We start from the raw sequence: 14,269 nt of genomic DNA on the forward strand, positions 1-14,269 counted from the left end.
GTGGTGTCATCTGCATATCTGAGGTTATTGATATTTCTCCCGGCAATCTTGATTCCAGCTTGTGTTTCTTCCAGCATTTCTCATGATGTACTCTGCATAGAAGTTAAATAAACAGGGTGACAATATACAGCCTTGACGAACTCCTTTTCCTGTTCTGTTGTCCCATGGCCAGTTCTAACTGTTGCTTCCTGACCTGCATACAAATTTCTCAAGAGGCAGATCAGGTGGTCTGGTATTCCCATCTCTTTCAGAATTTTCCACAGTTTATTGTGATCCACAGTGCTCATATCACCCAATAAATGTGAAGTCTGTTCCCTTTCTGTGTCGCCTACTGAACTGTGAGTTCCTTAGCAACAGGGACTGTCTCTTTAACCCCCCAGCATCTCTTGTATGCAACATATTATAACCACTCAATGAATGTTTGTAGAATAAGTGCTATGGTTAGTGATTGCAAAATAAAGAGCATTAAGACGTAATCCCTAACCTTGAGAAGCTTCAAGTCTATTAATTACAAAAATAATCACTGATGACACCTACTAATGTTAATCATTGTTGGTGTTAAAGTGCTGTGTGCTAGATACTGAGATAAGTGCTCTCCAACACTATCTCATTTAAAGATCTTGATGCTCTCCCCCATATATACCACTACCCTTTTACAGATGAGAAGGCTGAAGTTCATGGAATAAGCTAACATAGCATCATTTGAAAATGGTGGAATCAGGATTTGAATCCAGATCTGCTGAATTAAAATGCCATGTTTCTAACCACTGAAGTAATACTACCATTCTATAAAGGCAGGATGGAAAAAAATTGGGAGAAGGTGGAATAAATCAATATTCACAGGATTGTCAGAGAGTTCCCAGAGCCAATTATGATGACATCAAAGCAAAGCAAATCTTATATAAAGATGATGAGTTCGTCCAATTTTGTAACTAGTAGGGAAACTAAGCAGAGATCCAGAAACGTGTTAATGACACTATCTGAAGACTCATGGAAATGTGCATAGGCCACCTGAAACTAGGAAGCACCTACTGTTCTCACTGGTTTTTTCCTCAAGGCTAGAAGAAAGTTTTTTTCTCTAGTGGAGGAAGTGTCTGCATTTTCACTAAATATGGGGTCAGTGGGACTTCCCTGGCAGCCCAATAGTTAAGACTCCAAGCTTCCAATGCAAGGCATGTAAGTTCGATCCCTGGTTGAAGAACTAAGATCCCGCCTGTTGTGTGGCCAAAAATGAATACATAAATATGAGGTCAAAAGATGGATGAGTCCTGCCCCTCACAAGTTTATTTTACATTCTCCCAGAATGTAAAGAGAAATCACAGAATGACATTAAATAGAGATAGGGATCACACTTGCAAAAACTATGTGCACTTTGTCCCTTACCCCAAGCAGTTCTTTCTGCTGCTCTTTGTCGGCTTCCACATAGAGATCTGAGCCAAAGCCAAAGAAAAGGGCAGCACAGGTCTGACAGCCCCAAAAGAGGTCAAGCCGGGAGGAAGCAGGTAGGATGGTTAGGGATCCTAAGCTTTGCTGAGGAGAGAAAAGCAAAATGAGCTAGTCCATGAGGCCTACAGCCAAGTGGGTATCAGAGACCCAGGCATCTGGTTGAGCACGAGAAGCTTTCTTGCCAGGCGACAGGTAGGATTTCTGGAAACGACCTAAGGAAAAAGGTACCAGCAACTGCTTAGAGCTAGAACTGTCCAAGATGAGTAGGCTTGCAGAGCTGTGGCGGATGTTAGTGCTCAGCAACCAAACTGTGTTTAATGATCTCCTTTAGTCACTCAACAAACAGTTTTCACATGTGGATGTGTGTGAATGTGCTATGTGTATAGACTGAGCTGGGTGATGGGAAACCATGAAGAGATATGTTCCCACTGGGAATCTTATGTTGGACACAAAGACCAGTAAATTGGCAACAGTGGTACAGTACTGAGAGGCCCCCTCCACCCCATCCCCACCCCACCCTGCCAAAGGGGCAAACAAAGGGAGCTCTGGGATTATAAGGAAGACAGAATTACTAAGGAAAAAATTATTCATGACATTTGGTAAAGGAAGACTTTGTTCAAGGGGGCTACTGCAGTGAAATACTGTACTAGAAGAGAGAGACTGTGTTTGACTCTGAGTGAAAAATAAAAAGGAAGTTTATAGCCAGGCGCAGGGTGTGGGTCAGTGGATGGAAGATCACTAAGAGGAAACATCAGGAGTAAGGGGGGTTCTGGCTTACCTGACCTAATGTATTTTTACTGAAGACAGGCCAGGGTGATCACACTTCAGATGGAGGAGAGTGGAGGATGAGGAATGTGATCAAATGTTGATGGTGATCAGATACTGAGGATGGGGATTCTGGCTAAATGTACTTAGCAGAATTCTTGCTAAAATTGGACAAATGCAGAGACAAATGTGGAAGTGCGCAAATTGAGGTCACAGAAGAGCCTGAGTCGAATTTGGTCAAGTAGAGGATCTTTGTCAATACCTATCCCAGTCCTGGTCGAAAAGGAGCAGAAAGTTAGCCAAAAGCTAAGTGAGCACTGAAGAATGACTAGGATTCACCCTGGTGAAGCATGGAGATAGAAGCAAGGTGTCAGAGGGGCTTAAAGGGAAGCATGACTCAAAATCAGGAAGTAAGAGAGAGCATGACATTTCTGGGAACTGCAAAAACTTGGTCTAGTTTGTGCTCAGAGGGAGAGGTAGAAAGTGGCAAGAGATGGCACCAAGCTAACTACCCTCGGAGTCTGGGCTTCATCCTGGAGTCAGTGAGGGCCTCTATCATTGGGTTTTCATTCCAGAGGAAGAAATGATCAGGACCCCTTACTGAGCTGTCTTGGATCAATAGTGACACAACTGCCAGCAACAAGAAAGATGCAAGCTCTTTGAGAACACCTGATTCCATCCACACCTGATCCTCTTGCAGGCACATCCAAAGGAAGCACTTTGACCATCTTTTCCTGGCCATTAAAACAGAGTCTTGGTAACCTAATATTATTAAAACCTTCATAAGTTGAGAGCATATCAAAAATCACATAATTTTTCCAGCCTAATTTTAATTTAGTAGACTCACGTTAGTGGCACCTGAGAATTACGTGGGGAAATCTTTGAAAGAAATATCGATGCCAGGGCCACCTTCAAAGATTCTGATTCAGTTATCTGGGGTGGAGCTGGGCATTGGCAGTTTTTAAAGATCCCTACTGCTGTCAGGGCTGAGAACAGCTGCAGAGCACAGAGCCTAGCCACCTTAACTCCTGAGAAGGAAATGGACTCCCCTTGCCATCCTCCAAGTCCTCCAGCCAAGATTCTCGGTCAACTTTGCACACTTTCCCAGCAGATCTTCAGAAGCTGCCTATATCAGCTGCTATGACTGCTTCAAGCCCCACTCCTCTTTTACAAATAGACGCAAGAGGACCGTGTTCTAAAGCAGGCACAATACAGCTGGAACAGGAAGGCGACCTCGCCTACCCCTGGGCATTCACAGCCATCAGCACCATCTCACTTCCTGGGCTGTGTTGTCTGTGCAGCACTGAGGAGTTTTGTCAAGGATTTGTTTTCCCCTGGATTCACCCGGAAACTCCAAGCAGGCCTCATTAGCACATTACTCACGCTCACCCAAGTCCCACACATCACTTTCCTCCTCACCCCCACCTCCAGATTTTTTCTTTTTCTCTACTTGCTCGTTTATTCAGTGCAGTTGGGTTTTGTTCCCTGTGCCCCAAGAAGCACATTTTTTGGAATGGAAATGCTGCTGGAAAAAAAGCAGGTGGCTCCAGGCTCCAGGGTCCCAGCCCATTGCCCCTTGTCATCCTCCCCGTGAAATGCCATCCATCAGGAGCACTGAGTGACGGTCCTCCTAAATACTTCCCAAAGTGCTGCCCTGTTTTGCTCCTTCCACACTGAGACAGAAAATCATTAACTCAGAGTCCCTGGGTTGTTTCTTGCAGCAATTAACAGCTGCCCTGGTGTTAATTCCCAATCGATAGTCTCTCGATGTTGCTGCTCTTACAGCTGTCGGCTTCTGAACCCCACAGCACATTTTGAAAGTAACATGATGGGGCGATGAGACTCTGCCCCTCCTGAGCTTCTGGAAAGCCCTCACCAGGCTTCCTGGGGAGACCCGGTGCCCCAGGGACTCAGCCAGCCAGCAGGGGGCCCCACCCACCTCTTTCAGATGACAAACTCAGGAGACTGGCAGAACTGACTTCCCTCTGGAGTGGCAGCCCTAGGGATATTCATGAAGCTTTTGTTTGTTTATTTAGGCTTTTCTGGAATTCTTTTCTGTTTGTTTTGAGATGGCTGTATTTTTCCTTCACCTAAAAAAAAAAAAAAAAACCCGCTCATTCAAATCAGTCTATAATTTTAATCCCAGAACCACACAATTTCTCACATCTTGCCTGTGTTGCTTCCTCCAGCTCCCTGTGGACAGAATGAGACTCGAGAGGATGGTAAAATAATCCAACTGCCTCCCTGCAAGACAGGAGCCTGGATCGTGCCAGCCATCATGGCCTGCTACCTCCTAGTGGCAAACATCCTGCTGGTCAACCTCCTCATCGCTGTCTTTAAGTAAGAGGGTCTTTCTTCAGAACCCGTGGAATGGAGTAGGGAGACTAAGGCAGGAGGGGAGCATGATGTTGCGGAAAGCAAGGGTGTTTCTCACTTGATTGTCTCTGGTCTCTTTCAGCAATACATTTTTTGAGGTAAAATCAATATCCAATCAAGTGTGGAAGTTCCAGAGGTATCAGCTCATCATGACTTTCCATGAAAGGCCCGTTCTGCCCCCACCTCTGATCATATTCAGCCACATGACCATGATATTCCAGCACCTGTGTTGCCGATGGAGGAAACACGAGAGTGACCCAGATGAAAGGGACTATGGCCTGAGTAAGCTTTGAGTGACAACCCCCGGCAACTACAGAGCAGGAATCCCCACTGCTTCTATAAGCGATCATGCAAGACCACTGGGCACCTGGTTCCTCTTGCTTCCTGCCCACAGCTCTGAAGACTTGGGAGGGGTAGGAGGGTATGCTCGATGAAAAATGGTGCTGGAAACAAGACAGGAGAGGCTGCAACTGAACATTCTTAACCTCTCTGCTTTCTTAGTGAGATAAAACCGGACTCCAGCAGGGCTGTCTTAGCACCTTCATAGGTTCTAAGCTTCTTACTTGCCAGACATCCCACCACAAGATATATCAACCACGTTAATATGCTCCCAGTGCTACTGTATATATAATTTAAGCATCCTGACTATGCAGAGTTGTAGGTGATTAAGTTTGACTTTCTATGATTGTTTTTGGATCTATAGTGTTTTTAGGTCTTAAACATTTCCCAAGCCTTAGGGGGTGTTCCTATATGACTTCAAGAGGAAACCAGCAGTTTTTTCCATAATCCAAGAATAAAAAAGACTTTCCACCAACCACTTTCTAGCCCAGTATTTCTAAAAAGAGGTTCAATTGGGGGAATAATCCTTTATTATATAGAATTGTTCCACACATTGTAGAAGATTTAGCACATCCAGCCTCCACTCATTGAATACTAACAGCTCCTGCAAGTTCCTAAATGTCCCCTGGGTACACCCACTGTTAAGAACAGTAGGATCCAGCCCCATACAAGCAACCTCCTGTGGTTTCTCAAAGAGTGTCAAATAGACCACCTACACTAAATCTACTGAATCAGAGCCTTTAGGACTCTGGCCCAAGAATCACCTCCAGGTGATTACTAGTGCAACTCAAGTTTAAAACCAAAGCCACTCAATAATCAACTGTTTCTTTAAGTCTGAAGCTTTTAACAACTTCTTTGACATAGCAATGCCTGACCTCTTCTGAGACATTAAAATTGGAAAGTTGGAGAGGGGTTAAGAATTCCAAAATTCACTGTTTCCATTTGAAATACCCATTTAGGCAAGTAGAAAGCTCAGGGGAGAAAAGGTTCAGATTTCCACTGGGCTCTTTCTACCACTGTATCAGTTACTAGTTTGTTTACTTGCTATAAACAGAACACCAGATACAATAACACAAATATATAAGGTTTTGCTTTAACTCACACAACAAAAAGTGAAAAGGTAAATAGCCCAGAGCTCAATAATGACTCACTAAAGTCAAAGACCCCACGCCTATTTTTAGACTCAACTATTCCCTGTCACACTGTCTTGTCTCACAGTAGCAAAATAGCTGCTGTACTTCCAGTCATCACATGTCCATGTTCAAGGCATAAAGAAGTATGAAGATGAAAAAAGGTAGAAAGAATCGACCACATACCTGTAGTTGATCAGGAAACCAGAATCTCTTTCCAATACCTTTGAAAGAAAAAGGCGGTGGAGGTGGGGTGGGGATTGAAATGTCAACCTTTTCCTGCAGCAGATTTTTTTTTTTTTTTGGTACCTTGAGCCAAACTGTGTTTCTTGGTTGCTACTCAAACTTCAAGGAATACTGGAAATATTTGGCTTTCCAGTCTCAATAGTTGGAAGAGGGAGGGGAAATTGGGTTACAAAGGGCTTTTAGTAAGGCAAATGAAAAATGTGTGTCTGCCACACTCCTCAGCCCAGGAGTTTTTAATAAACCTTTCTCTGCATAGCTTCCCTTTCCTTTATTTAGCTACATTGTTATCCTTACAACATATATTATCCTAACCATTCTCTGCAGTAAGCCAGGTACACTTAGGTGAGATTCAGAGGTCCAAAATGAATCTAACACCCAGAAAGAGGACAGTGATACCAGTCAGCTGACCAGGTTTGGATTTAGTTTGATCTCAGTGAAGGATCGAGGCACTTCCCTAACCTGACTTGAGTTAGGAATGTCATTAGGCCCACAAATCAGGTTCATTGCTTTTACTTCTCTGCCTCATATCTCTCATCTTTTCCACAGAGCTCTTCATAACTGATGATGAGCTCAAGAAAGTACATGATTTTGAAGAGCAGTGCATAGAGGAATATTTCAGAGAAAAGGATGATCGATTCAACTCGTCCAATGATGAGAGGATACGCGTGACTTCAGAAAGGTGTGTTCTCTGGGCGCATGTCTCCTGGGGATGTTTTATACCATGGCATGCCTTATCAATTGATTTTGTTTGCAGGACCACAAAGAAAACAGATCCCTCCGCCCCTTTTTGCTTATTTTTATTGTACAAGAAATCATTGAGCTTATGAGAGAACAGAACATTGTCTGAAATGTCTATAGATCAAAATCCCAGACTTGTAAGTCCTAGATTTCCCAGCAGGCAGTAGAAGTCACCTTCTTGGACACTGGAGATTGTTGAGTCCAGGACAGGGCAAGAGTTGTTGACTCAGACCAGAAATTGGAAAGTTCAGACCTAGACACAAACCAAGGGAGTCCCAGCCCAACTCAAGGCTCTCATCAAGTTTGTGTTTCATGTAGATCATTGAGCATCTTCTCCAAAGGTCAAGATGGTCCTAGTGCCTGGCTTATATGGGTGCTCGGTGCCTTCTGAATAAACAACAGCAAGAGACTTGTGAATTAGAATAATTGTTGAGGGTGTTTTTTTCAATTATTTTTTTTAATTCTTATAGAAATAGGCAAAAACAAAGAAATAAAAGCAGATTTTTTTCTACTTACTTATTATACACTTTTAGATCTCACTGACCAAATAGGTTTATAGACCAGTAGGGTTGTAAGAAAAAAAATCTCAAAGAGAAGAGAATACTTTAAATTTAATAAATCTAACTTTATGCAAATAAATTTAAATTTTTCTGATTTTCCTCATTTTGCTGTAGTCTAATACAAACTTCATTCCAGGCTGGCATATTCCAGCATTTGGGGCACTGCTTTTCTGAAGAACACCCCACGTATTACAAAACACTAGTGTAACTTTAAATTTTAAGCACTTGCAATATAGAGATGGCAGAAGTTACTTATAAATAGTGGGGAAAAGGATGATACATTGATGACATCAGTTGATATATGACTCAGGCTTTTAAGATTTGAGTCAGTCACGTCTAGTTTTCATGAAATGGCATTTTGTCTGCTTAGCCACTTCATACGTTTTCTCTAATGGCTCTGCAGAAATGACACAAATGGCATTTTTTTCTATCCCTGCCCATTATTTATTTAAGGAATGCAGTCTAGATGAGTGGTTATATACACACATGCCATTTAGTGATTATATCCATAGGTACTAGCCAATATTAATAAAATTTAAAGCCATGCACAGATTTTATACACATCTGTCATTGCAAACTAGAACATTTTATGATGATATGATGTGAAGCAATTTTCTAGCAGAGGAAGAAGCTGCAAATCTGAAAACCTCTCTCATGCTAAGGCCTTGAAAAAGTTATTTATTAATGGACATATTAGCCATGTAGTTCCCATAAAATTGTGCCATGTGGACACTTTGTCCATTACTCAGGCATATTTGCAAAGCATGTGTCCAGGACCCTTTGCAATGGCTTTTTGTATTCAGAAAACCACAGACCTGGGAGAAAAGAAAGATAGGGGGAGGAGTATTAAGATGCAAAGAAGTCCTTGTCTCTCTGGGGAACTAGCATGAGAGGTGCAGGCACCAGGGCGTGCAAACTGTGGCCTGTCATAAAGCCCCTTTGAATGGGAACATGGAGGAGCTAGAGCACCTCCACCTGAGGCTCTCACCCCACATTTACAGATGCTTCCAGGAGACTTCTTCCCCGAGGCCCTCTTCCTCTCTGGGGAGTTACCGAGCCCCACCCTTCAGGAAGGTGACCAAGATGAACAATTCCCAGAAATCAGGACAGAGTGCAGGGCAGCCCTCCCTGTGACCTAGGCCTTAGCTGACCTTCTGGAGTAACAGGGCCCAGAGGGCCAGGGTGAGTTCACAGCTAAGCCCAGGTGCCAGAGAAGTGAATCTAAGCCCAGGCCTCATTCTGCTTCTGTAGCTTCTGTCTGTGTTTATTTGAAGTTCTGCTTTTGGTGGTGATGGTAGTAGTTTTGCATCTGCAAATGTACCAAAAACAATGTCTTTAAACACTAGAATTATACTCAGTACAATAGAAACACCATGAGGTGCATCGGGGAATGGAGATCAACCAAGGGAGGGAGGGGATCCATATTACCCATTTCACACATTCTCCAGGACATGTCCTTTCTAAGTGGAGTGGCAGGTGAAATCACCTGTCCTGTTTTACATGAGCTAGCTGGCTAGCTAGGTAAATAGATAGATGGGTAGAGAGATGATAGATAAGTATGTATAAACTCACATTTGAATACATATGTTAAATTTATATAAGTTAACTTCATATGTTATATATTTTATACTTTTCTCCTCATATTAGATAACCTCAATACAGAGATTTGAAATCAGAAAACTTAAGAGCTGGTTCTTTGCTCTGTTTCTCCCCTTGCTACTACCTTTAAAATACAGTTAATTTATTCAAGTTCTATTTGCATGAATCTCTTTAGAAGTAAAAATGTACTTCTATAATTGTCTATTTAAATGGATAATTATTAAATTATATTTTTGTCACCAAATAGTATGTATAGGAAGGACCCAATACAATATTCAGGAGATCATTAACACCTTGGAGGAACTGATTCTGAGATACTCTTGTCTTTGCCATTTTTATATAGCAATGACCATGATGTATCTAAAGCAATACAATTCCAAAATATAGTGAGCTAATTGATTGTAACCAATGCCGTTACTTATTTGGGACAATATCTAGCTAGTGATAATTATATTAAAATAGCCAAAATTTTAAGCTGTTAAGCAACATTGGTAACTACCTTCTTTTCTGAGGATTTTTTACCCTGGCTTACAATAACCAATCCTTGGAGTTTGTGCCATCAAATTCTGTGCTCATCATCCTTTACCTAGTGGGTTCTGTTTCAATACATGTATACTGGGGCTTTTACTGTGTACCAGGCAATAAGGCAGAGCTCTGTCCTCAAAAAGCACGGTCTCACTGAGTTCTAGTGTACACCCAAGGCAGGAACAGCCAGAAACATCTAACTCACAGTTGTCAAACCTTAGAAGGCCGTAAAATCATCTGGAAAGCTTGTTGCAAGACAGGTTTCTGGGCATCCACCTACATCCTTGGTTTCTTTTTTTTATATATATATATATATCCTTGGTTTCTGATTCACCGTGTCTACAGTGGGGCCTGAGAATTTGCATTTCTAACAAGTTTCCAGTAATGCTGATGGTAATGCTAGTCCTGAACCACACTTTGGGGAACACTAATGGAATATAATGGATAAGCTTAAAGTCCCAAGTAGGATAGGACAGTGCAGAATTATTCACTGTGGAACATATATCAATAAAATTCTGTACCTTACATTTGGAACAGTTCTGGAGGTCATTAAATACAGATTGTGTGTGTGTGAAAGTCAGTCATTCATGTCCGACTTTTTACGACCCCATGGACTATAGTCCATGGAATTCTCCAAGCCAGAATGCTAGAGTAGGTAGTCTTTCCCTTCTCCAGGGGATCTTCCCAACCCAGGTCTCCCACATTGCAGGAGGATTCTTCACCAGCTGAACCAGAAGGGAAGCCCAAGAACAGATTACTTGTACCCAAAGCAGTGTTTCTCCCACACACCTGACCAGCAGCAATTTAACAAGCATGTACTGAGCAGGGCCTGGGGTTGGAGTGGGGATAGAAGGATTTTGCTTTGAAAGAATGTATGATCCAGTTACAGTCAGCCTCTATTTGAGCACCTCCTGAAGGAGGAGAAGTTGCCTTAGATACCAGCCTCATGAATAAATACAGAAAAAATTACATTCTACTGTCTCTGAAAAAATGTTTCACATATGGTAATATCACCATCATCTCCCATTTGCTTTATCGTTTCTAAACTAAATATCCCAAAATCCTTTAACCACTTAGCATGTGTACAGCAGATCTTCCACTACCCTGCCCACTTTCTCAATATACACTTTGAATTTTCAACATCACCCTTTAAATGTGGTATCTAAATGGAACCTAATTCTGTGTTATAGTTAGAGCCTAGACTCAATGCCTTTATTCATTCACTTACTGTTTTTAATTATCTACTATATGCTAACCTAATACTTACAGAGTACAATAGGAAAAGAACATGTAACAAGGGAAAGAACATAGTAAAATGGAAAGATTTTAATACTAATTCTGCAGTAACTAGCTGTGTGACCTTGAACAAGTTACTTAACTCCTCTGAACCTATGTCCCAATCAGTAAAATGGGGACATACCTGTGGTATTAATACCTAACTAAAATTTTAAAAGTTACTGAAATAACATACATGAAATATTATGTTTTAACTGGTAGTTATTATTTTTGGATCTACACATTTTATTTGCTATGGGATTGCATTACTATCATAGCAGCCAAGTCATATCTTTGGTTCAGAGTGAGCCTACAATTAATTAAAACCAAGCCTTTTTTACATCAGATATTTCAAATATCTTCCAACTTCTTTGGAAATGTTTGTTTCTAACCTAAAATCAAGACTTAGCATTCATTGCTATGAAATTTGTCTTTAATTCCACTTCCTCTTTGTGTGCTCAGTCACTTCAGTCATGTCCAAATCTTTGCAACGCCATGGATTATATAGCCTGCCAGGCTCCTCTGTCCATAGAATTCTCCAGGCAAGAATACTACAGTGGGTTGCCATGCCCTCCTTCAGGGGATCTTCCTGACCCAGGGATAGAACCCGCATCTCTTAGGTCTCCTGCATTGGCAGATGGTTTCTTTACCACTAGCACCACCGGAGTCCCCACCTCCCACCCTCCACTTTGGCTCATTATTATAGCATTTTAAGGATGACTTTGGATCCTGATTTTATTGTCTGTCTACTAATTTTTCATCCCATTGTTTTTATATCATTGTTTGCTTGATAAATATACCTGCTATGCCTTCAACATAATCCACCAAAATCTCACCAGCATGAATCAAGTGAACCAAGACAGAACTAAGATATTGCATGACTCCAGTGAATCAGGTGAACCAAGACAGAACTGAGATATCACATGACTCCAAAAACTATCTTTTATGATGATACCAGTCCATGTTATACCATCTCTCACTTGGTTAATCAGCCAGCCAAGTATTCACATTTCTCCAGTCAACCGAGTGTATCAACCCATTTACTAAAATCACAATTTACTTTATGAAAAATATTGTGCATCTATGTTTCTTTGTTAGTCTAGATTATCAAAAGAGAGACAAGATTAATACTGAGCCTCCTGTTAATTAATCCTGTCTCTTTAAAGTGCCCAAAAGATAGCATCAGCTTAATTACTTAAAACTAAGCCATTCTATGGGCTTCCCAGATGGCTCAGTGGTAAAGAATCCACCTGCCAATGCAGGAGACTCAGGACACATGGGTTCAATCCCTAGGTTGGGGAGATCCCCTGGAGAAGGAAATGGCAATCTGTTCCAGTATTCTTGCCTGGGAAATCCCATGGACAGAGAATCCTGGTGGGCTACAGTCCATGGGGTTGCAAAAGAGTCGTACCTGACTTAGTGACTAAACAACAACAAGCCATTCTACAATGCTGCCTAGAATTGATGTTAAACTCCCATAATTCATAGAATCAGGAATGTTGAGTACTGAGAAAACATTTCCTATCTGCAGTCTCCTGGCATTTCTTTTTATTTCCCTTTGGCTCTTAAGGGTCACCTAGATTTTCTGGTGATCATAGATGGAAGTTCTTTTCTGGTCCCTTTAACTCATTTAAAGCAGGTTTTGCAAACTGGTCGCTCGTGGGCAGCACCTGCCCACAGAGGGCTGTTGTGTTGAGCTGACAGTGATTGTTAAAATTCACTCTGAATGCCTTTGGCCTGGACATGCTCTCTTCTGCCACAGAACCTTCCGCTGGTCTCTTATGCTTTGCCTGCTTCACGTACTTCCTTGATCTGCCCTCCCATAGGGATTTGGTCCTCAGACCCCTAACTTACAGCTTCCAGTTTATCCTCACCATCACCCTACCTGTTGGGCTCCATTTTACAGAAGTTTCCGTTTGAATTTTCTCCTTGACAATAACAATTTAGGCAAACTGTAATATACATCATTCCTTGTTATCATCTTTTAATCTAACATTATCTTTCCCAAACCAATAGGCTCTGTAGCCCCCTTTTTCTACTTTACCTAGATCCGAAAAGTATTAGACAATGACTATTAATAGTATTTTACAGTTACAATATTTCATAACAAAGAGAGAATAACTTAGAATATATGAAATTTATAAATAATCCCCAAATAGTGTAAGTCATAAAAGAGGAGCTTCAGTCACTTGCCACTGTATCTTTTTCTAAAGCTGATCTTTGCTATCTCCATTGATAGATCCAAGTTTAACTTTTCTCCCCTCTTTTGGTCCCAGAGTTAATTAGAAGGATAACTGGCCCAAAGGGAAGGGTCGTTGTCGTCTTTTATTCACTAAGTCGTGTCTGACTCTTGGCAACCCCATGGACTGTGGCCTGCCAGGCTCCTCTGTCCGTGGGATTCTCCAGGCAGGAATACTAGAGTAGGTTGCCATTTCCTTCTCCAGGGGATCTTCCAGACCCAGGAATCAAACCCAGGTCTCCTGCATTGCAGGCAGATTCTTTACCTAATGAGCTATGAAGGAAGCCCATAGGAAAGGGGTAGGTAACCCTAAAATTCACAAATTACATTATCAGTCTATGGATAAGCAAGAGTTCACTTTAGCTGCTCTGCATCATTGTCTTTGATCAAAAAACCTATATCAGTATACCCCTTGCCCCTATAAGAGCCCCCACAACTGGGCTCATGTGATCTGAAGTTGTTTCTGCTCTTCATCCTACACCCATCCAACTGCTAGCACTCCAGGGAATATTTGAAATTTAGAACAGGCATGACCAGCCAGTTCTCTTTTTCCTTTTACCATAGTTCCTTTAACCACATTTTGATGTTATCAGGAAAAAAAAAAATGAATTTTCTAGAAGGTAAGCACACACAATACAATAATCCTTCAGTTCAGTTCAGTCACTCAGTTGTGTCCGACTCTTTGCGACCCCATGAATTACAGCACACCAGGCCTCCCTGTTCGTCACCAACTCCCGGAGTTCACTCAAACTCACGTCTATCGAGTTGGTGATGCCATCCAGCCATCTCATCCTCTGTTGTCCCCTTTTCCTCCCACCCCCAATCCCTCCCAGCATCAGAGTCTTTTCCAGTAAGTCAACTCTTCGCATGAGGTGGCCAAAGTATTGGAGTTTCAGCTTTAGCATCATTCCTTCCAAAGAACACCCAGGACTGATCTCCTTTAGGATGGACTGGTTGGATCTCCTTGCAGTCCAAGGGACTCTCAAGAGTCTTCTCCAACACCACAGTTCAAAAGCATCAATTCTTCGGCA

At 41.9% G+C, this 14,269-nt stretch overlaps 1 protein-coding gene across 1 annotated transcript in view; it reads left to right on the forward strand.

Annotated features, from left to right (window-relative positions):
• The window catches only part of LOC105003462 (transient receptor potential cation channel subfamily M member 3), a 248,658-nt gene that overhangs the window by 221,417 nt on the left and 12,972 nt on the right, over positions 1-14,269 (forward strand). Inside the window, exons 18-20 of the mRNA XM_010860631.1 lie at positions 4,401-4,551; positions 4,670-4,869; positions 6,849-6,981. Coding sequence (XP_010858933.1) covers positions 4,401-4,551; positions 4,670-4,869; positions 6,849-6,981 — 484 coding nt within the window. The remainder of the gene's footprint in view (positions 1-4,400; positions 4,552-4,669; positions 4,870-6,848; positions 6,982-14,269) is intronic.

The sequence above is a fragment of the Bison bison genome, unplaced genomic scaffold (assembly GCF_000754665.1).
Source record: "Bison bison bison isolate TAMUID 2011002044 unplaced genomic scaffold, Bison_UMD1.0 scf7180017864469, whole genome shotgun sequence".
In the NCBI taxonomy this organism is placed as follows: domain Eukaryota; kingdom Metazoa; phylum Chordata; class Mammalia; order Artiodactyla; family Bovidae; genus Bison; species Bison bison.